Genomic DNA, 24,094 nt, shown 5'->3' on the forward strand with positions numbered 1-24,094 from the left:
GTTTCCCCACCTTTAAATGGAAAGTGCCCTCCACTACCTGGAAGGGTCTCGGTAGCTCTAACCCTCTGGGACCCTGTGCCCCAGGAGCAATTGGATGGGTCAGCATGGACACTGCTTTCCTCCGGGGTCTCAGGGACTGAGGTGTCAAGAGCAAATTATAAGCAATTCTGAATAGTGTTACAAGCAGAACCTCCAAAACTGGTTCTTTTGAAGGGCGCCATGCCTCCTGTCACCTGTTGAGATGTTCCCCGAAGCTCTCACCTCCACCCCAGCCCTTTGCTTCTCCCCCCAGGGAGAGGAAAACCCCACAGGCTGCCTGCCAGGAGTGCAAAGAGCTCCAGGCCCCTAACTCTGCTTAGAGTGGCTCCACCTCAAGGACACAGCTCCCTCCGGCCTGAGGCAGGAATGCCACAGCCCATGGTGGTGTGATGGCTGCAGGAACTTTCCCAGGGCCATTCATCCGAAACCCTACAGCAGATCCCCGCAGAGGCCAGCCGGTCCCTCTAACCCAGCTCACGGTGTGCCAGCCAGCCGGCTCGCTTGGCACCACACTGCCCCCTTCAGCTACCTCACCGCCAGCCAGCATGGAGACCAGCAGGCTCAAGGTGAGGAATGCCCCACCCCCATAAAGGGGTCCTGGGAGCCTCTTTCCATCTATCGTCTTCATCAGGTACCCATGGTCCTTTGCTGTCTCTTGGTGTCCCTCCCCCCTCTCCTGACCCCTGTAATCTTGGAGAGGTCTCTTAGAGGACATAAGAAAGGTACCTGATCTACTTATAGTTCCGGCTCTTTCCTCTACTCTCCTGTGGCTGGCTGCTGGGTGGGGTTCAGGATTCCAGGATTTCGTGTGCTCTTCCTACCTCTGGGCCCTGGCTGGCTATCCTTTTAGCCCTCTGGACCCCATATGAGGGGCAGCTAGGGATTCAGGATGTCACTCCCAGATGTGCCTCTGTGGTATGCAGATTGCTTTGAGCTGAAGGCAACTTTAGCTTTGGGCTCCAGAGAAACTGCCCCCACCCCCTACCTAGAAGAATTAGGAGCCTTGCTCAGAATAAGAGATTATCAGCAATAACCTCTTTTGACCTTCTATAGGGCAGGATGGACACATTTTTATTCATTAAACATCTGCTCTTCTTATCATCCTGCAATGACTCTGTGATGCCCTCAAGGCATCTTACCTCTTCTCTAGCTGATTCTCCTTCGCTTTCTGCCTCTGAACCTTCAGCGTCTCTGACTCTCTCTTGCTACTCTGTCTCACATCTATTTGATTATCAGAGCAGCCAGAAGAACCTTCAGGGAGAGTTCAGGTACTTCCTCCCCCACAGGGGTGCCCAGATCTGTTTCCCTGGGCTCATGTTCACACCAGTCCGTCCACCTGGACACTGTCTTCTCCATCCATTCCCACCCGTTATTATCTGGCCATCTCTAAACTCACCGTTTGTTGACCATGTCGCAGGTGCCAGGCATAGCCTGCATATTCATTCATCGCTCATTCATTCATTCATTCATTCATTCAGCAAGTATGCAGTGAGACCCTCTAGGAGCCAGGTGCCCTACAATGGTGAGCCAAATAGACATTGGTCCCTGCCCCCAAGGAGCTCTAGTCTAGACAAGTGGTTCTCCATCTTGGCTGCACATGAGAAGCACCTGGGAATCTTTTTAAAATCCTGATTTCGGGGCCTCATCCTCCGGAAATTATGTTTCTTTGTTATGGGGTGGGGCCACAACATTAGTAACAAAGAAACAGAATTTCCGGAGGATGAGGCCCAGAAATCAGAGTTTTAAAAAGATTCCCAGGTGATTCTAATGTGCAGCCAGGTTGAGAACCACTGGTCTAGAGGAAATTGTAGTTTACACTGATTGAGCGCCTGCCTACTATACAGGCCCTGTCCTGAGCACTTGGTGTGGGTTGTCTGTTTTAAGCTGAGAAATTGCTTCATTTAAGGAGCTCGTCAAACAGAACTATAAAGAAATGAAAGGTCCTGCCCAAGGCCCAGTTAGACCCGCGGACCAGTGGCAAGTGGGGGTTCCCAGACTGGAGGGCTCCCTTGGACCCTTTAAACCAGCCTTGTATTTGACACACCCACCTCCTCCTCTCACCAGTGTCCCAGACCACAGAACGGGGGTTTGACCGTGTCTTCCTCTAGTGAGCGCCCCAAACCCCGCCTCCGAGCGGCCCCCAACGTGTCTGCTGAACTGGCCGCTCTGAACTGGGTTCCACCCGCCTGTGGGGGTTCCTCTCAATGAACCCCAATCTCCCTCCGGGTGGGGCCTCTGCTCCAGACCACCCACGAGACGCCCATTTAGAGACAAACACAGGTCCTGAGCGGTTCAAAGTCCCTTCCACGTCCGGCAGGCCGGCTCAGCACCCCTTTCCTCCGGGGTACTGCTCTCTGGAAGCCCGGTATCAGCCCCGCACGCAGGCTGGTTCTCAGGGCGATTGCGCGCGCTGGGTTGAGACTCGTACTCCGGGCACTTTTACGCTCGCCCCATCCCCATCGCCATCGCCATCGCCATCCCCATCCCCATCCCCATCCCCATCCCCATCGCCATCCCCATCGCCAGACTGGAGATGATCAGCGCCCTCCCCCCCCCCCCCCCCACCACCCGCGGACCCCAGGCGCGTCCTCCACCTAAGGAGGGGGACACTAGGACCGCTCATGCCCCCACCCCGGCTTTCCCTCTCCCAGCGCGGAGCGCAGGTGGACAGCGAGCCGCTGCGCCTGGGCCGGCGCCCTGAGCCTCTTACCTGCTCGGCGAGTCCCAGGAGCCGGCCCGCCGCGCGCTCAGCCTCCCGCCGGCGCCAGCGGCGCCGCCCCGGCTCTACCCGCCTGGGGACCCCGCCCCCGGCCGCCCGGCCCCGCCCCGCGCAGGTGATCCGGGTGCCCAGGCCTCGGGGCCGCCTCGGGGGCGCTAGGCCCGCGGCACTGGAGTGGCAGCGCCTCCCCGTGGCGTCTCCGTGCCTCTCCCGGGCCTGGGTCCTTTGGGGGATTCCGGTTGTGACAGCGCCAGGCGCTTAGGCCACTGGACCACGTCTTCCAAGTGAGACTACTCCGGCGGCCAAGGGGGAGGAAGGGGAGGAAGGGGAGCTCCCGGGCGGGGTGGGTGGGGCAGGGGGGGCAGGGGGTATGGAGGCGTCTTTACAGTGCGATTGTGCTGATCTGATTGAAAGGTTTGGGGGCGCGTTGGGTTCCAGTGATCAGCAAACTCATTAGTCAACAGAGCCAAATGTCAACAGTACAACGATTGAAATTTCTTTTGAGAGCCAAATCTTTTAAACTTAAACTATATAGGTAGGTACATTGTCATTAACTTAATTAGGGTACTCCTAAGGCTTAGGAAGAGCCACACTCAAGGGGCCAAAGAGCCACATGTGGCTCGCGAGCCGCAGTTTGCCGACCACGGGGCTAGACAATCACAATGTTACACCAGGAGGTTTGACAGCTGGCAAGTGTCAAAAACAGCCCTAGAAGATCAAGGATCTCTGATGGACACCCCCCCCCCCCCACGATAAGGCCTTCAATCAATATTGACAGAAAGAGGGAAGACAGTTTAGAGAGGAGAACCCCAGCCCCTTTCCTTTCACAAACAGGGAAACCGAGGCTCAAAGCAGAGGCCGGTTGTCCAAAGCCACACAGCAGGTGAGCGACAGAACCAGGTGTACAGCCAGGTCTCCTCATTCTGTTTTCAACTCATTTCCAGAAAGTGCGTGGTTCTGGGCCTATTGCTGGCGCCCGGTGCCTGTGAGATGCAGTCAGAGTCTTGCAACTTCCTCTGGAGCCGGCGGAGAGCCGAGAGGCCCCTGTGCTCTCGCAGGGATCTATCTCCAAGGGGATCTCTGTGGACCAGGCTTGCTTAGGAAGCACGATTCTGGGATTTATTTCACCCAAGACAGGAGGTGGCTCCTTGGCGCCACAGAACGTCCCTGCCTCTGCAGGAGAGGCAGAGCTGTCCACCGCGGGTGCCGGCAGGAAGAGGAGAGCCCAGGGATCTGACACCTATGGGGCCACTTGAGGCCTTCTTGCTGGACTGTGCAAGGGGTCCAGGGCTTGGCACTCAGGAGGTCTCAGGCTCCAATCCTGACTCGATGGCTTACCAACTGCAGGGCAGGAGCAGTTTCTTTAACCTGAGACTGAGTTTGTTTCCATTGGATGAAAACAACATACTTACCTCCGTGTAGTTGTGGTGAGGATTTAAAAAATGTGATAATGCTCGTAAAATGCTGGATCAATCAAATCATTAGCAGCGAAGTGGTCGGGGCGGGGAGGACACCCTGACACAAAGGACCGTGGCATCTCTGGGCAGGCACCCTGTGCAGGATTCGGCTGTCTTCGGCCCTGCCGCCCATGGCTGCTCTACACCGTCTGCTTTCTCCCTTAACCCCAGCCAACCACGCCGAAGGACACCTGCCATGTCAGAAGAGGTTTGCACACACCTCCTGGGAGAGGTTGGGGAAGGAAACTCTCTTACTAACCTCCCCGGTAAAGAGTTGGCGAGGGTCAGATCCCCGGGCCAAGCCCAGGGAAGCAGAAGCATAAAAAGGCTCAAGCTAACCTTCACCGCTGTTTATTCTTTCCGTCCTCCTGAATGCTCCCTGCGGGCCCGGCACCCTTCAGTCCCCGGAGGGGCGTCACAGGGTAAAGGTGAAATGGGTGTCTTCTGTTACTCACAGCAACCCCCTCGCAGCCCCGTTTATATTAATGAGGTGATGTCTGGATGGAAGCTGGTTGCCAGAACCGTGGAAGCGACTGGAAGGTTGGAACTTTCAGTGCCCCTACACCTCATCCGGGGAAGGGAGAGGAGCTGGTCAATCGATAATGGCTGATGATGTGACTGGTCATACCTACATAATGCCATCTCCATAACACTGAAAAGGACAGGGTGTGGGGGGCTCCCCAAGTGGTAACTAAGAATACGGCTGCATGCAAGAGGGTGGCACACCCCAACTCCCCAGGGACAGAAGCTTCTGTGCTCAGGACCCTTCTGGAATCACCCCCCCCCCCCATGTATCTTTTTATCTGGCTGCTTATTTGTACCTTTTAATATCCTTTGTAATAAAACTGGCTATTTATTTTTTAAAGATTTTTAAAAATTGATTTTTAGAGAGCGAGAGGGACAGGGATTGAGCCCACAACCCTGGCATGTGCCCCGTCCAGGAATCGAACCCAACCGACTGAGCCACACCGGCCAGGGCTAAACTGGCAACCTAGTAAGTAAACAGTTCTCCTGAGTTCTGTGAGCCACTCTACTAAATTAATCAAAACCAAGGAGAGGGTCATGGTGCCGGTCATCAGAGCCACAGGTAACAACTTGGACCCTGGACTTCTGATTGGCATCTAAAGGTGTGTGAGGGGGTCAGTCCTGTGGGACTCAGCCCTCACCCTGAGGGTCGGACACCATCTCCAGGTGGTGTGGGAACTGAGTTATGCTGGAGTTCTCCCCCTCCCCTCACACTTGGTGACCAAAAGTGTCAGAAGCAAAGCAGGGTATTGTGAGTAGAGAAGACACAAGCGCGTGCTTTTCCACCCGGGTGTGTCAATTGGGGCGTATAAATAGAAAGTGGGAATGGCAGGTGCAAACTCTGACAACTATGTAAAATGTATTTAAGAGTTGAAGGGAATTTGGTGAATATACATAAAGTGTGGTGGTTTTCCAGGCTCTTTTTTTGTCAAGATGATAATGTTTATACAAAACAGTTTCACAAGGCAATGAAAATTGCTTATGAAATTGCCCAACAAGCCATGCGTGTTTCAGATATACCATATGGAGCCTTAGACGCTGGGAGATTTAAAAACCACAGAGACACAGACACAGCTTTTTCCACATAGAAAATAGAGGGTGCTTCTCTGTCCCGTGAGCAGAGGATGCCGCTGCAAACCAGGCTCTGAGCACCTGGGTCCTTAGCTCCTGGCCCGGGCCGTGCCGTCTCTCACTTCTCCCCTCAAAACCGTAATCTGCTGTTCATGGCCTTTGAGATGGTTGCTGGGGAAACCAGACAAATGTCACGTAGGACTAGAATGCAATTTCAGGAAGGAGATGAAGCAGAGACTCATGAATCCAGAGAAATCCAAGTCCACATTGATTAATCTAGTCCCCCCACCACCACCCGCAAAAAAAAGAAAAAAAAGAGGAAACAAACATATCGAGGCCAATTGATTTTGAAATAAATTCCTTGCCTCTCAGCCAAGGGGGTGGAGAGAAGAGCAAAGGCCCAGAGAAGTCAGAGTTCTTAAATATCTACAACTCACACAGTGTGACTTTCCACGTGGCTGTTCCCCAGACAGACATGTGGCACCAGAGGCGAGACCCAGAGGGGCAGGCAGCCCTTCCAGGAGCCATTGCCTGCTTTGGAGTTAATTCCCATTTTGCCTCCAGGAACATCTGCCCGATGGAGATTCAGAGAGAAGAGAGCGAAGGAGGCTGAGCCAGGTGTCTGCAACCGCAGAAAGTCACCCCATCTTCCTGGGCCTCTGTTTTCTCATCTGTCGGGTGGCAGGTTGGACTGTTTGGTCTCTGAGGCGTCTTCCATCTCCATGGGAAGTCTGGTTGACATAACTTCTCGATTAACAGCCGGTCCAGGTAATTACCTGGCAACTTCCTCATTTTTATGTCACTTAAAAAGAAATATTGACTGATTGTAGGGGGGGGGGAGATTATTGTTCCACTTATTTCATTCATTCATTCGTTAATTCTTGTATGTGCCCTGACCAGGGATCAAACCAGCAACCTTAGCATATTGGAACAATGCTCTAACCAACTGAGCTACCCGGCCGGGGCTTTTCTTAAATACCACTTTAAAAATCACTACCCCTCCAAAAAATTTTGGTCCCCTTCTAAGCATTGCAAAGTAGATACAGTTTAATTTTTCCATTTTGGACCATAAACTTTTCCCAAATAACAACATACTTTGAGAAGCTCTATTTAAATACCTAACCTGCACATGACTTATATTCACACCTCCTGAGTCTCAGAAGACCAGGGGGGAAGTCTGGCAAGATTTGAGATCTTCCCTACGTGCTTCAGAATTTAAAACTTTTCCTCCTTCTAGATCAGAACCATATTTTAACTTATTTCTTGGTGATAACAGAATCTCTGATACATACATTGCTGAGTTTAATTTTGAAGTCAGTTTTTTTTTAATGCAGCAAATTACTTAAACCTTTATTCTTGTATTTTCTATTCTGCATTTAAAAAATTGTTTTATCTTTAGGATATTTGCAGTGGTTTCCCAATTTGCTGTTTTAGCCAAGAAATCCTTAGCTTGGGTGAAACCTTATTCTAAGACCATATGCACAACAAATAAAGATAAAGTGGACAGGTGAGCACAGCCTCTAACCTGGCAGCTCTGATTCCAGTCCCAGGGGGGCTGCCATCCAGATGTGAATGTGGCAACGCCTCTGGAGCCACTTACTTGTAAAGGTGTGAGTGGGGGGTTTGGGGACGGGGAGTGTTTTGAACTGTTCTGCTGAGATCTCACAGGGGCTGGATCTCAGTCCCCACTATCCCCCCACCCTTTCAAAAGGAGCAACTCTGTTTACCCCTTCCCGCCCCCCCTTCCCCCCCCCCCCCCGCCCCTTCTGTCTTGCAATCAGTTTCACATTGGGCTTTATCTAGAAGGTTTCACTTGAACAAAGAGCAGAGTTCTATGGCTTAAAAATTGGTGCAAAAAACCCACTGCACTAGATAACCTCTATGGTAGTCATTTCTAGCTTCAATATTTTGATTTGGAGATTTTTTTTTTTTAACCAAGACAGGAGATAAGCCTTTAATAGGAATAAATTTTTTTAATATATTTTTTATTGATTAAGATATTACATATGTGTCCTTGTCCCCACGTTACCCTCTAGCCCCCCACCCCCCCGCTCATGCCCTCACCCCCCTGTTGTCCGTGTCCATTGGTTAGGCCTATATGCTTGCATATAAGTCCTTTGGTTGATCTTTCCCCCTTACCCCTACCCTCCCCTACCCTCCCTCCAAGGCCCGACAGTCCAATCAATGCCTCTCTGTCTCTGGATCAGTCCTTGTTCATCAGTTTATGTTGTTCATTATATTCCACAAATGAGTGAGATCCTGTGGTATTTATCCGCTCTCCAGCTCCATCCATGCTGTGGCAAATGGTAAGAGTTCCTTTTTCTTCTTCCTCTTCTTAAAGAATACCTTTCAGCATTTCATATAATGCTGGTTTGGTGGTGATGAACTCCTTTAGCTTTTTCTTATCCGTGAAGCTCTTTATCTGACCTTCTATTCTGAATGATAGCTTTGCTGGATAAAGTAATCTTGGTTGCAGGTTCTTGCTATTCATCACTTTGAATATTTCTTGCCACTCTCTTCTGGCCTGCATGGTTTCTGTTGAGAAATCAGCTGACAGTCGTATGGGTACTCCCTTGTAGGTAACTGACTGTCTTTCTCTTGCTGCTTTTAAGATTCTCTCTTTATCTTTTGCTCTTAGCATTTTAATTATGATGTATCTTGGTGTGGTCCTCTTTGGATTCTTTTTGTTTGGGGTTCTCTGCGCTTCCTGGACTTGTAAGTCCATTTCTTTCACCAGGTAGGGGAAGTTTTCTGTCATTATTTCTTCAAAAAGGTTTTCAATATCTTGCCCTCTCTCTCCTTCTGATGTTGGTACGCTTGAAGTTGTCCCAGAGGTTCCTTACACTATCTTCATATTTTTGGAATCTCTTTTCTTTTTTCTTTTTTGGTTGGGTATTTTTTGTTTCTTTGTATTTCAAATCTTTGACTTGATTCTTGGGATCCTCTTGTCTGCTGTTGGATCTCTGTAAATTATTCTTTATTTCAGTCAGTGTATGCTTAATTTCTAGTTGGTCCTTTTTCATGTCCTCCATGGTCTCACTATACTTATTGAGGTACTCATTAAATTTATCGGCGGTTTCCATACAATTCTTGAAAAACCTTATAAACGTGGCTTTGAACTCTATATCCAGTCATTTGCTTTCCTCCATTTCTGCCATTTGTGACCTGTTTCTTTGTCTCCGCATTTTGGCTGCTTCCCTGTGTTGATAGAGTGGCCCTGCATGCCAGGTGTCCTGTAGGGCCCAGTGGCTCAGCCTCCCCAGTTACCTGAGGTGGACACTCTTGGTGTACTCTTGGTGCCTTGGTTGTTGTAGGATCACTGGGAGGAATTGACCTCCAGGCCAATTGGCTGTGAGAATCAGCTGTGTCTGAAGTGGGAGAACTTCTGTGCTGAAGACACCCTTCTGGAGCAAGACTTGCTTCAGTGGGGCTTTGGTGCTCACTGAGTCTGCTCCCCGAGTGTGTCCCTTATGGATCTGAGGGGTTGCAATCTGGATGGTCCCCCTCTGACCACTGGGTACAGTGGCTCCTGGATCTAAGGAGGTGCTAATTCAGCCTCTGCCTGAGGCCACACAGCAGGAGCCACGAAGAGGCTCAGCTGTGAAGCAATGCAAGCCGCTGCGGGGCCTTGGGCCTTCTCTTGGAAGTTCCGGGTCTGCCTGGCTCGCTGCGGGGCCTTGGGCCTTCTCTTGGAAGTTCCGGGTCTGCCTGGCTCGGCTGCAGTTAGGTACATTCACATGCAAAAGCCTCTGCCGCAGCCTGGGTGGGGCGGGGTCTCAGGGAATCAAAGGGTGAAGCAAGCAGCTATGGCTGATTCTCCGCCCAGCCCTAAGGAGTCGCGCGTCTCAGTGTCCCGGTAACGGCTGCAAGCACCTCTGAGGGAAAGCCGCTCTCAAGTTCGACCGCTGCCCGACAGTCTAGCTTCTCCCCGTATGAGTCCTGGGTCCCCAGAGACTTCCCGGAACCGGAGTTCAGAGCAGTCGGGAGCTTGTGATTCAAAAAGACAGCCGCGTCCTCAGGTGCCACCCCCTTCCCGCGCGCGCGAGCTGCCGTACCTCTGCACTTCACCTCTGCAGCTCCTCTGGCTCTCAGTGTGCTTTTCTTTCCTTCTAGTTGTAGCCAGCCTTCCTGTTGTTCTGGATGATGTCCGCTCTGTCCTTTGTGGTGTTTTTCAATTGTTGTGGGAGGCGGCAATTTCCCGGTGTTTATCTATGCCGCCATCTTAGTTTCTCAAACGACATCATGCATTTAAAGTGCCACTGAGACAGCCCAGTGGAGCTGTTTGGCAGAAACCTGGACGCATGGGTCTGGAAAAGTAGGTCACTGTGACGGTTAATTTTATGTGTTGACTGGACTGGGCTAAGGGATGCCGGGAGCTGGTCGGAATAAATTATTTTTAACTGAGGAGCAAACCAGGGTTAAAACCTTTTCTTGGTGAAGAACACGAACATGAGCCATGGTGGTTATTTCCAGGGCTGGCAGGAGGCACCACCTTCAACTCCTCAGGACACAGCATTCAAGTTCGACTGGAATCTAGTTGAACAAACGTAATTTCGCTTTCTGTCCTTTTTGTGTTAATACCTAAATATACTTATTAATAATTCTACACACAAAGAACTCAATTCAGTGGCTTGATTTAAAAAACAACAACCACTAACTTTATTTTTATTAGCTTTAAAAACAAAACTTGTTATAATTAATCACAGACTCCAAAAAAATTACAGTCTGCTTCTGTCACCTTGACAGGACAAGGAATGTTTAAATGTCCTCAAAGTACAGGACAGCCCACGTTGACAAGACACAAACTACTACACACAGTGGACAGCCACTTCAAGCGCACAAAAATATGGAGCACTTATGTGTAAATTACCGGCCAGTTTTTTGAAGTACAATAGATATTTACTAGCGTTTACAGTACCAGCAAGGTAACGTGGCCAAAAATAGAACACGAGATCACAAACATGTTCAGACGAAACGGCAAGTTCAGCTCCCGGGTTCCAGTAAGACAGAAGGATGGAGGAACTTTTCTTTGACTCGGAGGATATACACAATACAGCAGAAATGAAAATCCACACTCACGGGGAAGAATGTATGGCACAGTAACAGGATTAGCCACCTTGATCTCTCTTCAGTCCCCAGTCTGAGTGAGGAAGATTGGGACGACACAGAAAACCACACCGAAAAACACACATTATCTGCAGTGACGGAAACCTTCCATATGACAAGAATGAACATTCAGTCAAAGCTGTGTGCTTACAGGGAGGGATTTTGTTTCAAAGGGAAATGTATGTTTACAATAGACCTTGCTTATTTATTTTTTCAAAAGATATTTTTGTTGATTTCAGACAGGAAGGGAGAGGGAGAGAGAGATAGAAACATCAACGAGAGCGAATCATCGATTGGCTGCCTCCTGCACGCCCCCAATGGGGATCGAGCCCACAACCTGGGCATATATCCTGGCTGGGAATCGAACTGTGACCTCCTGGTGCATAGGTCGACGCTCAACCACTGAGTACGCCCGTCGGGCCAATAGGCCCTGTTTAACTGGGCAGAGATACTTTGACTCAGACCGAGATTATTCTTCTTAATCTTGGTGGGAAAGTTCTGTTTTGAACATGACCATTTTTATAATCTTTTCGGTCACGGAAACTAGCAGTTGTTGCAATTTTCAGTTGTTCTGTTGCTTGAATATTTGGTAATAACAACAACACTCTTCAAAGTACTAACCTTTCCCTGATTCATGGTTAGAGAAACCAAAGGCAGTTGGACATGATCAGGCTGACCCTCACTCCAAGGGGCGTTCAGAAAACACCTGAGCACGTATCAAACTGTGGGACAAGGTTCATAAGTCTTACTCTTTAACCCTATTTAACTTCCTAACAGTGAGCTTCCACAACATGGACTGAGCTCCCCAGCCAGGAGGCAACTATTTCCCCAAGTCTGTTATAAGTCTGTTATTCCTTTACTAGAGGCCTTCACTAGGGTCCCCAGGCCTGGCCAGTGATCAGGGCCCATCAGATTCCTGCTTCCCCCATCCCTTGGCACCCAAGCACCGCCCCCACCACCACACAGACCCCCCCCCCCCCCACCCGCACCAGCCTCCCCACCTCCCTGCCTCCTCCTTCCCTTGCTCCCTCAGCACCCCATGGACACTGGTCGCCCGCCATGTTCCACGCCACCCCCTGGTGGTCAGCACACGTCATAGCGAGTGATTGAACTCCTATTTTCCTGGTCGAACTCCTGAGGGGACACTTTCATATTAGCCTTTTATATGTATAGATACTGGCACACTTACTACAGGTAACGTTTCCTTTCGTACAGGATGCCAATGCAGCTGTGTGAAAAGGAGCCCAGGAGTGGGAAAGGGAGGGTGCAGCACACAGCTCTGGAGAGAAAGATCATGTCCGGCAGATGGTGAACCTGAGGCGTCAAAGAACTTCATACATTTGCCATTGCTTCATTACGCCTGGGGTTTCCCCCTTCATAAGTAAAGCCATGCTCCATAAAAGTCTATAAGAGTATGAAGCGCAGTCAGCTGTCAGCCTTTCACAGTGTTACCAGCACTGAGAGTGTCATTGCACCGCACACCCTTTCCTAATCACGCTGATCTCATTCGGCTTCACTGGAGTCACATCTCAAGTGTGACCCCATTTTAATGGAATCGCTACTAAAATCTGGGAAAGCCCACATAAATGTCAAAGCAAATGCTGGCTACCAAGATCACACTATGGAAAAGTACATTCCAATACTAGTGGTACAATAACAGCAAAAACAAAATATGGAACATCCAGTTTATTATTTACAATTACTAAGTCACCGACTTCATTACCTATGATTTTTTATCGCCTTATTCATTGTATCCCATTAGGGGGAAATGCCCCTCCCCTTTGGCTTTTGTTGTTGTTGTTGTTGTTGTTGTTTTTGAATGACATGGATTCACTGCCTCTGAGTTTTTTTGGGGGGCTAATGAAAGAAAAAAATAGGAGCGCTGGTCTGGGAGCTGGGAATGCCAACTCTAGTCCCTGAGCTGCCTTTCTGTGGGTTTTCAAGCAAGTCACATCACCTCTGTTTTCTAATCTGCGTGCCATGAGGATTGGACTATCATTCCCAAGGTCACCTTCAGCTCTGTGATTGAGATTCTGAGAAATCAAATCTTTTTACCTTTTTTTAAAGAAATATTTTTTATCGATTTCAGAGAGGAAGGGAGAGGGAGAGAGAGATAGAAACATCAATGATGAGAGAGAATCATCGGTGGGCTGCCTCCTGCACGCTCCACACTGGGGATCGAGCCCGCAACCCTAGCATATGCCCTGACCGGGAATCGAACCACGACCACCTGGTTCAAAGATAGATGCTCAACTATGAGCTACGCCAGCTGGGCCACATCTTTTTACTTTATATCACAACATTTTTATTTTTTTTTGGTTATTGTAACTGTTTTATTGTCACTGACAATACTGCTTAGCCTCCATATACACAAATATAAAAATGTAAGGAAAGGAGCAGAATTATGGAAATACTAGCACTATCAATGATTATCAGTTATAAATGAATTCTAATCTATAACAAAGATTTTAATGACACAGTAGATTGGATGTTAGAAAAAGTGAGCGACTTAATGGAAAAAGAAATGCAAGAAGCTTGTGCAATAAACTAGAGCTTCCACAAAAGTGAAACCAAGGTCAAGGTGAAATCAAGTTCACGGAGCTTCACCAGAACCAGTCCTGGTCTTCGGGACCCAATGAGAATAAGAGAGACAGGCACATCAACGGGAAAAAGTGCTAGCGATGAGATTCTGAAGGCAAGGCAAAAGAAAGAAAACGGAAAAATTTTGAAGAAAATAGAAATGAAACAGTGAAACTGCGATAGTCTTTCTGTCTGGCTCTGGGCAGTGGTTCTGTGAAAACAATCTTTTCCATATGTAAAAGCTCCTTTTTAAATTGAATTTATTGGGGTCATACTGGTTAACAAAATTATACAGGTTTCAGGTGCACAATCCCACTGCACAGCACTCAGCACCCAGGTCAGTCTCCTTCCATCACCATGTATCACCCCTGTACTCTCCTCCACCCCCCTCCCCACCTCATCCCTGGCAATCCCCGCACTGTGGTCCGTGTCTATGAAAAAGTTTGAAACTTTGTGCTTTCACTTGGGAAGCAATCTGAAAAAGTATGTGAATGATACGCACATGTGTCTATGTGTGTATGTGTGAAATCAGAAGCAAGCATGGCCGGGGGGATCTGGGTGGCCACCTAAGGAGGAACCCCTGCCAAGTGCTTTCTGAACACGGGGCCTTTCCTGTTGGTGGTGCCCGGCAGTCAAGGGCCACTGACAGACGCACCGAAGTGGGCTGCACATGCTAAGAATTATTTCCCCCACGGGAAGGCCCCATGATGACACCTGACAAATATGACTAACCAGCCACTTGCAGTTCACAGACAAGGAGAACGGACGTCATTCTTTTTCAGCAGGGAATGACATTAACACCAGCTATCGGGCATTCACCGTGCGTCAGGCAATGCTCTAAGCGCCGTCTTAACTCATTGAATCTTCCCAGCATTCCTGTGAGAACATCCTTATCGCCACTGTACAGATGAGGACTTCGACGTCAGAAAGATTGAGTAACTTGTCCAAGGTCAAAAAGCTGGTTAAGGAAGACTCAGGCTGCCTGGCTTCCGAGTCCACATTCTTAACCACTAGAACGTTCCTACCTACATTTCTCAGTGATACTTATAATCCAGACCCAACAGACACGAACAGTGGCTACTCAGGGCAGTCGGTCTTGTATTCATAGGGCAAACTGCAATTTGGTTTCAGCCAAATATGATACCAATGCATTTTATTTTGAATGTTAGTGTTTTATACTTCATGCTTAATTGGTAGATGTTTTGCTTTTGTAGTTGTAAGAGTTATAAGCACAAGGTATTTCTGCCTAATTTTAAATTGCATTTAAGTAACATAATACAAGTAGCTTACGTGAGCTCTGGAGTGTTGGTGAGGATCTTTACCCGCACAACATACACTCCAGAAATGCTGGTCTCTGTGGACGCTCAACGACGGCCTTCCAGCCCAGCTCTGGGAGCGATGGGTGTTTGTGCACCTGTGTGTTCAGTGTGTGCTGGTTCCTCGCACGTCTGTCCGGTGTTGGTCTGTACACCCTGACCCTCCTCCCTTTAGTTCCCCATAATAACCACACGGGGTGACTAGTCACTGGCTCAATGACCTGAAGCTGGAATTTTCCAATCACAAGACTTACGGAAGATAAAGGCAAGACACATGCCAGAGAGAAGGCTGGCTGGTGTGCGGGAGGAGGGAGAAGCCACAGAGGACCGAGGCACGTGAAAGAGCCTTCGTCATGCCACAGGCCCAGCCATGCTGGGGCAGGGCCTGCTCGTGCCAACCGTGCTACCTAAATCCTTCCGTGTGACATTTCAAAATTTTATCTAATGTGTTCGGCGCTCACAGGCTGTTTCTGGTGCGTACCAGACATTCTGATGTGTGCAACTCACAAACAGGCATCTGATTTGATCCTCAAACAGCCCTATGAGGGGATCTCCATTTTTTTTTTAAAATTAGAGATGTTACTTTATTTTTATTTTTTAAAAAAAATATGTTTTTATTGATTTTTTAGAGAGAGAGGAGGGAAGAGGGAGAGAAGACAGAAACATCGATGATAGTGAAACACTGATTGGCTGCCTCCTGCACGCCCCCTACTGGGGATTGAGCCCGCAACCCAGGCATGTGCCTGACTGGTAATCAACCCCGACCTCCTAGTTCATAGGTTGATACTCAACCACTGAGCCATGCCAGCCGGGCAACCAGTATGCTTTTGAAAGGATTCATTTCCGATTTCCTCAGGTGGGTATGCTGAGAGCCTAGGGCGTGAGAGCCACGCTCCACAGGCCGTATGGCTGTCCTTACATGCCCTCACGCACGCTTCTTCCTGACCAAAACCTCATGTTCCTCCCTCACAGTTCTCTAAACGACTGGATTCCCAAGAAGAGGTTATGATTTCTGAAGAAAACGTGGCTACTATACTATCATAGTTAAATCTAAATACCTCAATTTGAAAGAAGAAAAGATATAGATAAACGTATTTAAAGGAACTTTAAAAAAAAAAGGGCACAGAGACTCATTACCTGCAAAATGGTTACATGAACTGGATATGAAATAGTCAAAAGAACGGACACCAGAAAACCTTGGATATTTTTTTCCATGGAGATCCTGGTTTCATAATGTTAAAAAGTTAATGAGCATTTAGCAGTTTTTCTTTCAGAGTTCATCTTACTGAAATATTATATTAGAAAGGATGAAAATATTAATTTCCCCACTCAGAAAAGTTAACTATATATTAAATAATTATAGATATATATATTTAATTTTAGTTTAAGATTTTCTTCAATTTATTTAATGCTCTCTCTCAAAAAAGAAAGGAGAACAAAAATTTGGGGTAATTTGCACTACTTGACTTTTGATTTGTTGTTCCACTTATTTATGCATTCATTGGTTGATTCTTGTATGTGCCCTGACCAGGGATTGAACTTACAACCTTGGCATATTGGGATGGTGCTCTAACTAACTGAGCTATCTGGCCAGGCTAACACTGCTTCGATATTTTTTTCCACTAATTTTTAGAGAGAATGGAAGGAAGAGAGGGGGAGAGAGAGGGAGAGAGAGAAAGAGAAACATTGATGTGAGAGAAACATATTGATTGGTTGCCTCCTGCACCCGTCCTGACTGGGCTGGGGATCGAACCTGCAACGCAGGTAAGCACCCTTGACTGGGAATCAAACCCTAGACACTATGGTGCACAGACTGATACTCTAACCATCGATCAACACTGGCCAGGGCAACACTGCTTGGCTTTTTAAAAAGTTTTCAATGTTAAGGACACAATACTCTTTCTTAACTGGAAGATAGAGAATAAGAACCAAGCAAAATAATAAAACATGGATTTTGGTCACTTAGAAAATTAGAGTGAATAAATATAACTAAAAGGAAATTTTAAAATCCCCAACTGTTGAAAATACATTCATTTCTTGGCTTGGAGGGTCCATGGTGCAATGATGGACTGCCAAATGGTGATCTGAATTTAATAAATTACTTATGGAATCACAAACCTGAACTGAATTTACACGGAGGCGTAGCAGTGGTAGATACATACAAATAGAAGAGTTTATCACCTCAGAGTGTTTCAGAGCAAGGAAAATATACAAAACATTTTTTTTGCAATATAGTTAAGTCCTCAGAAATAAAGTCTACCATAAGAACATCTAAACCACAAAAACATGTTACCAAAAATGGACAGAAATCACGGCCTGCATGTCTGCATTTTTCTCTTTTATAGCGGTAGCCACATTGTATTAGGCCAAACTCAGGTGCGCAACCCCTTTACCTACAGACCAGGCACTCCAGACATTTGCCATACAAATAAAACAGCCGTGTGAGCAGAGAATCAGCAGAGCAAAGCATTTAGTTATGAGACTTTTCTATAAAAAGGTCTTTAAAGTCTGAACAGACCCCCCCAAATTAAAAAGATTCTTGCTTCTACGTTAGGAAGTTCAACTATCCACTCTGAAACCTAAGTGAGAAACAATTCTGTTAGGGGAAAATGCCTACTGTAAAAAACCTCACCAAAAAAGGAAAGTCTGACTACCAAAATGATCTCCCCATCTCTCCCTAATTCACAGAAACGGAGTAAGTATGACTTTTCTTTCAAGATGAAAAATGCTCAAATGGACACTTTTAAAATGGTTTGTAAGAAAATCTGACCATTTCCTTTTCTAATTTAAAGTCTACGAATGACACACAAATATGTACAGCACAGGAGAACCTAGCAGGTGGCTGGGAGCAGTTGGGATGCCACAGGCTAGCACACGGTCACAAGCAGGCCCGGCAGCAGCCACCTGAGCCATAAGCAGGCCAGGCAGCAGCCGCCTGAGCCATAAGCAGGCCGGGCAGCAGTCGCCTGAGCCATAAGCAGGCCGGGCAGGAGCCGCCTGAGCCATAAGCAGGCCTGGCGGCAGCCGCCTGAGCCATAAGCAGGCCCGGTGGCAGCCGCCTGAGCCATAAGCAGGCGAGCTCCAGGCGACCCCCCAGCCCAAGCAGCAGCTCCTCCTCTGGGAGGGACCACACACGCGGACAGTGGAGCGCCCATCGCTTTCCTCGGATTCCTGGGCAGAGAACAGTATGCACGCAGATCTGTGCCATTCGACTCTGATGGTCAAAGTGAATTTGGCATTTTCTCCCCCAAAGTTAAAGAAAATAAAATACTAGAGAAAAATGATTTTCTATGAATTATTCTATACTTCAGGTTTCTTGACGTGCAAAAAATTTCAGGTATACGGAATAGTAATTAAGCTTTGATCAAGAGGTTTAGTTAGAAGCTGTTATACCAGTACAAAAATACCCACACTAGATTATTAAAACTGTAAGACTACTTTTAAATTCATAAAAACGGGACTGCGCTCGGCGACGACAGTTTTAGTTTTGGGGTTCTCCATGCTACACAGAATCAGGGAAAGGAACATTCCTGGAGGGGGCCGTGTTCCTAATCGGCTACTGTTCAAAGTGGTCAAGAGATGCTGCATGTTGGGGGCCAGTCCTTGCAGTGCTTCTCGGAACATCAGCCTCTACTCTAGACTCGTGCCCACGGCGCAGGCGTGGTGAACACACTGCCCACATGCCCGCTCACCTCACCTACACCTCGAGCAGCAGTGCCCCAGCAGGGAGCACTGTTTCCACGACCAGCACCCGCGATGGCAGCCGCCTCGCGCCACAATCAGGCCTCACGGGGCACAGTCGAAGGTCTGGGGCTCGCTCGGTGCTGTGCCTGGAGGTTCCGGGCGCCTGGTCTGGGTAATTTTCTGTTTGGGGTTTTTTGTTTCCTCTAGCTCTTCCGTTTCACTTTCACAGACGTGCACCACCACGCTGGGTGTCGACTCGGTTCCTGCATGAAGTTCGTATTTCTCTCCTGTGGAGGTAAACAGCAAAAAAGAAGTGCGTTGTCTCTTGACACGTCTTGTTCTACTCACATTTTAACTGCTGATTATTGGTTTTTCAATCTCTAAATCCTATGTCAGCCCAGTCGTCGTGGCTCAGTGGTTGAGCATCGACATATGAACCAGGAGGTCATGGTTCAATTACTAGTCAGGGCACATGCCCAGGTTGCAGGCTCCAGCCCCAGTGTGGGGGGTGTGCAGGAGGCAGCCAATCAATGATTCTCTCTTATCACTGATGTTTCTAATTCTCTCTCCCCCCTCACTTCCTCTCTGAAATTAATAAAAAATGTATTTAAAAAAATAAATCCTATGTCAGAGCACTTTATCTTGTTTTGGCATTAGAGCTTTGAGACTTCAAGGTTCTTCTGAAGTTTTGCTGTTTCAGTGCCCCGGCCAGTGTGGCTCAGTTGGGTGGGCGTCGCCTTGTGCACTGAAAGGTTGCCTGTTCAATTCCTGGTCATGGCATGCCTGGTTTTCAGGCTCAATTCTTGTAAGGGGCATGCAGGAGGCAGCTGATGGATGTTTTGCTCTAACATCAATGTTTCTCTCTTTCTCTCTCCCTCTCTCTACCACTCTCTGTAAAAATCAATTTAAAAAAACTTTAAAAAAAAGTCTTAGCCAGTGTTGCTCAGTGGATAGAGCGACAGCCTGTGGACCGAAGGGTCCCGGGTTCGATTCCATTCAAGGGCACATACTTTGGTTGCAGGCTCCTCCCTGGCCTGGGCCCTGGTCAGGGCTCGTGCAGGAGACAACCAATCGTGTGTTTCTCTCACATTAATATTTCTCTCTGTGTTTCCCTCTCCCACAACTCTCTCTAAAAATCAATGGAAAAATATCCTTGGGTGAGGATTAAAAAAAAAAAACAAAAAACGAAAGAAGTAAGGAACACTGAAGTCTAGGAGTTAAAATGCTAATTACTATTCTATGAACAGTTAAGTGAATCTCTTAACTTCGTAATGGTTTCGGTTTTCCCTTGGGAGACATTTGTAATGTTCCAGCCAGAATGGACAATCTCTTTATTATAGGACCGCAGACATGATCCGGCTCTAATGTCTAAAACAAAACAAAGCCATTTCCCCTCAAAATGACCCTTGTATCCCCTATGACAGACCTAACATTGTCTTAGGCGGACAACTAGTCTGAACCAGCAATGAATGGCATTGATTTCTTATATTATTTTAAAGGGATGAGAGAAAGAAAGAAAAGAGAAAGGAAAATAAATAAAAAGAAGAATTGTGAAGGGATAATATGGTATTCGCCATTAATTCCTTCAAATACTAGTCAGTGGAGAAGCCATCTGCCTGATACTCTGACGGAGCTGGGGAGAAAGCAACTAATATTCACTAACTGAGGTACCAGTAGAATTTGTAGCAGTAAAAACTGCAGTTAGGTTTACTGAGTGTCATTTAACCCTATAACCACACTGAAAGGGAGCGGGCATGGTCCCTAGTTTATAGATGAGAAAAACAGGCTGACAAGAGCGGAGGCTCAGTAAATTGCAAATGCCAGTGAAGCCGGGCTGCTGGGACTCAGCCTTCCCTCTGATCAGGTTGCCACTAGGTGGCTAGAATGCAAATAGCTCAATATGGTCTTCAGTACAAAAGTGTCTTTGGAAAAAGAACAGGAAAGCTAGATGTTTGTTACCTGGTCCCAGCTTGGAAACAGCACAGAGTAGATCGTAATTTAAAAGCGGCATCGCGTCGTCCCCCTGCTTCCACCCCACGGGAGGAGACGCTGGAGGGGAGATGAGGAACTGCTTGACCGGCTGGGGCGGCTGTAGATACGACTTGTCTCGTGTTCCATGGGACACCTGAACCTGCAGGGAAGAAGACACTCAACGTGTGCGACTGGCCTATTTTCTCGTTTCCAGCTTTACGTTAATTACCACATCTCTCTGGAGAAAGTGAAAAGTTTCTCTTTAACAGTGTGCGTCTCCCAGGGGCGGGGTCTGGGTCTGTCTGGTTCACCACTGAAGGCTCGGTGCACAGAACAGAGCCCGCACGAATCAGGTGCTCAATAGAGTAACAGTTGAATAAAAATAAATGGGTGAATAGATGAATGAATAATGAATGGTAGTAAGCACTAAATTCCAGTTTTGGAAGAGATTAGGTTATTTGTCTCCATCTCAATCAACTCCACCAAGAAATGTCCAGATATCTTTCATTTAGGTTTGCATTGGGAGTGTGAGATAACAAACTTCTCTTTCTTTTTTTAATTTGAAAGCTAAGACCAAGAAAAAAATACTGTTGAAAATAAAACAGTGCACACAGTACATCAGCCTTTATTTCACCAATTCTTCCAAGAAGACAGTGGTTTCTCAGAGTCACATCAATGAAGAGAATGAGGATAGCCAATTCTCAGTAACCTCCAAGATGCTCAAAGTCTAAGACAGCCTGTGGTACAGCCTACAGCACCTCCCTGGTCATCCCGCAGGCCAGCAGCCATTTTCAGTGGGGTATCTCATACAAATTACAGAACCCAGAAATGATTTCAGATATTTTCTCAAATTTCCCTCATGAAACCCCAGTTCAGAAAAGTTCATAAAAAAATGAATTCCTTTAACTGCTAATTTAAGCAAATAGGAGGGTAAATATGCATCTGTATAATAAAGGAGACAATATTTTTACATTATTTGCTGCCTGGGACTGTTCCTTTCCAAGGCCTCTGATGGAATATGGAGAGTGGAGAACTGCTAATATTTTTGGATGGAGAAGAACAAGGTTAGAGAACAGTGTCCGTGGCTCTGTGAAGTACCTGTGCAAAATACAGCTTCAGCTTCTTCCCGTTGAAGTCTGATTCATGGAGTTCTATTCGTGCTCTGGCTGCTGCTTCAGGCTTGCTGAAATTTATTCTGACTCTTTTAAAGCTTTTAAACAACTGAAACGTAACCTGCTCATCATAGATGGTGAAAAGTGCTTCAAATCTCTCCTACAAATTGAGGAGCAGCAGGGCAGAGAGAATGGAAGGAAAAAGAAAAAAGAAAACCCTTTAACAAAAGAAAATTTAAGTCATTAAACATAAGCAATGGGATAGAACTCATTATAATTTGCCTCCTCCCCCTCCCAAAAAAGCATATTTTTCTTGCAGGTATACAAGAACAGGTATCCTGTTATTCATACACTAAATTCTGCAACTGCACTTATTTGAAAAGTAATTAACTTTATTACATACTAGAGGCCCAGTGCATGAAATTCGTGCACTTGTGGGGGGTGCCCCTCAGCCCAGCCTCCACCCTCTCCAATCTGGGACCCCTCGAGGGATGTCCGACTGCCCTGTGGGATCGGGTCTAAACGGGCAGTCAGACATCCCTCTCACCATCCAGGACTGCTGGCTCCCAACCACTCGCCTGCCTGCCTGCCTGATCACCCCCTAACCCAGGGGTGGGCAACCTTTTTGTGAGTGCATGCCAAAACCAGCAAAATCTCTGACTCAAAATTCTTCTGTGTGCCAACCCTAATTTTTTGAGAACATGTTACACCTACTTGATATCTCTTAAGGTGTACGTATGTGAAGAACCTTGAAGAAATAAAATTCATTCGAGTGACAAAAACACAGTATATGATTATGAAAAATACATTTATTTTTAATGTATACATGTACACTGACAGTCCGACAGAAAATTTTATGACTCCGTTTGATATTATCAGTGGGACTTTTGCTGCTGCATCACTGATGGCAGAGATTTTACATCAGGTTTATATTTCGTGACCTTCAGAGATATGCACGAGCTACTACTTTCATCCATCCGGCTATTCCTACTACGAGACTTAACAAAATTCATCACTGAGAACAAAGATTCACAAGCATATGTGGATGAAACCAAAACACTGGTCAGATCTAGGAAGGCAGGGAGAGTTAAGGCAGAGGCATAGAAATTGCTCTTCCCCTCTCTTGTCAATCCATGTCTATGGTCTTTAAGATAACTTGTTATGTAAAATTATTTATTTATCTAAGATGAACCTACACTGAATTTATCTGAAAAATAAAAAAGTTGATATTAAGAAAAAAATTGTAAATGGAAGATTATGAGAGGGTTTTGCATGCCAGCAGAAGTTACTGGTGTGCCATGTTTGGCATGCGTGCCAGGGGTTGCCCACCTCTGCCCTAACCACTCCCCTGCCAGCCTGATCGATGCCTAACTGTTCCCCTGCTGGCCCAATCGCCCCTAACTGCCCTCCCCTGCCAGCCCAGTCACCCCTAACTGCCCTCTCCTGCCAGCCCAGTCACCCCTAACTGCCCTCCCCTGCAGGCCTGGTCCCCCCCAAACTGCCATCCCCTGCCAGTCATCTTGTGGCCACATGGGGGAGGCCATCTTGTGTGTTGGAGTCATGGTCAATTTGCATACTGGTTGTGACTAATTAGCATATCTGGTCATTACTAATTAGCATATCTGGGCTAATTAGCCTATCCCTCCCTTATTATATAGGATTGTATAGATTCAAATTATAAAATAAATGTAAAGTGTTATAAAATACATGTAAGGTATAAAAAAACGACAGACATGTCTAATTTTAAACAAGCACATTCCTACTGTTTTGAAGTCCCCAGTGTGGCAGCTGTTTGTTCCCCCATCTTGCTCCTTCCCTCCTTCCAAGTAACCATTCCTGGAGTTTGTGCTCATCGCTCCCTTGCTTTTCTTATGGTTTTACACTTATTTATATGCCTGAAGATATGGTAATGTTGTATGTATTCTTCAATAGCTCGTTTTACTTTACATTTTGTTTCTAAGTTCTTCCTTGTTGTTGTGTGTAACTGAAAGTCATCCTTTTTCACTGCTGTATGGTATTCCACTCTGGAGCCATACCATGATTTGTCTAGTGCTGTTGGAATTAGGCAACCAATTGCATGACAGACCTGGTGCTAAGGTTGGATTCCCAATGTATTACAAGGGGAGGTTAGAGGTACCAATCAACCCTATTCTTATGTACTATACTATTACTACGTATTAATGTAATGTGGACAAATAAATAACATTATAGAGATAGTAAGGATTTAAAAATAGCATGCTAATCGCTTCTCGGCCTTTTGGCTAAGATCAAGTGTAGTATCTGTTCTTATCAGTTTAAAAATAGCATGCCAGTTCTTAAATATAAACATGTAAATCTATTAAATACTAATAATTAGTAATATTTCCAGGCAATTTTCATAGTTTCCTCAGCATCTATTTCAAAGATGGCTGGCTTTATCACTTTTTAAAAATATTAGAATTGAGATTTTGTGAAATTCCATTTAATTCTTGATCGATGCTTGGAGGATGCTTACTTTCAACATATCTTGAATAC

General features: G+C 46.8%; 2 protein-coding genes and 1 pseudogene across 7 annotated transcripts in view; 1 reads left to right on the forward strand and 2 right to left on the reverse strand.

The window, feature by feature from the left end:
• The window catches only part of NCMAP (non-compact myelin associated protein), a 36,632-nt gene extending 33,797 nt beyond the window's left edge, over nt 1-2,835 (reverse strand). Inside the window, exon 1 of one of the 4 annotated variants that reach the window (XM_059690807.1) lies at nt 2,750-2,835. The gene's annotated coding sequence lies outside the window, so the exon portion shown is untranslated. The remainder of the gene's footprint in view (nt 1-2,749) is intronic. The other 3 variants (XM_059690810.1, XM_059690809.1, XM_059690808.1) reach the window with 3 other exon arrangements.
• Nucleotides 2,836-11,916: 9,081 nt separating this feature from the next.
• RCAN3 (RCAN family member 3) overlaps nt 11,917-24,094 on the reverse strand; it is a 38,158-nt gene continuing 25,980 nt past the window's right edge. For 2 of the 3 annotated variants that reach the window (XM_059690804.1, XM_059690803.1), the window contains exons 3-5: nt 21,567-21,740; nt 20,457-20,628; nt 15,417-18,784 (exon numbers count right to left, since the gene is read on the reverse strand). In XM_059690804.1, the coding sequence (XP_059546787.1) occupies nt 18,600-18,784; nt 20,457-20,628; nt 21,567-21,740 (531 nt within the window). In that variant the 3' untranslated portion in view covers nt 15,417-18,599. Of the gene's footprint in view, nt 12,775-15,416; nt 18,785-20,456; nt 20,629-21,566; nt 21,741-24,094 lie in introns of those variants that run through there. The other variant, XM_059690805.1, reaches the window with a different exon arrangement.
• On the forward strand, nt 23,822-23,957 carry LOC132231942 (U2 spliceosomal RNA; annotated as a pseudogene).

Source organism: Myotis daubentonii, chromosome 3 (genome assembly GCF_963259705.1).
Source record: "Myotis daubentonii chromosome 3, mMyoDau2.1, whole genome shotgun sequence".
Lineage (NCBI taxonomy): Eukaryota > Metazoa > Chordata > Mammalia > Chiroptera > Vespertilionidae > Myotis > Myotis daubentonii.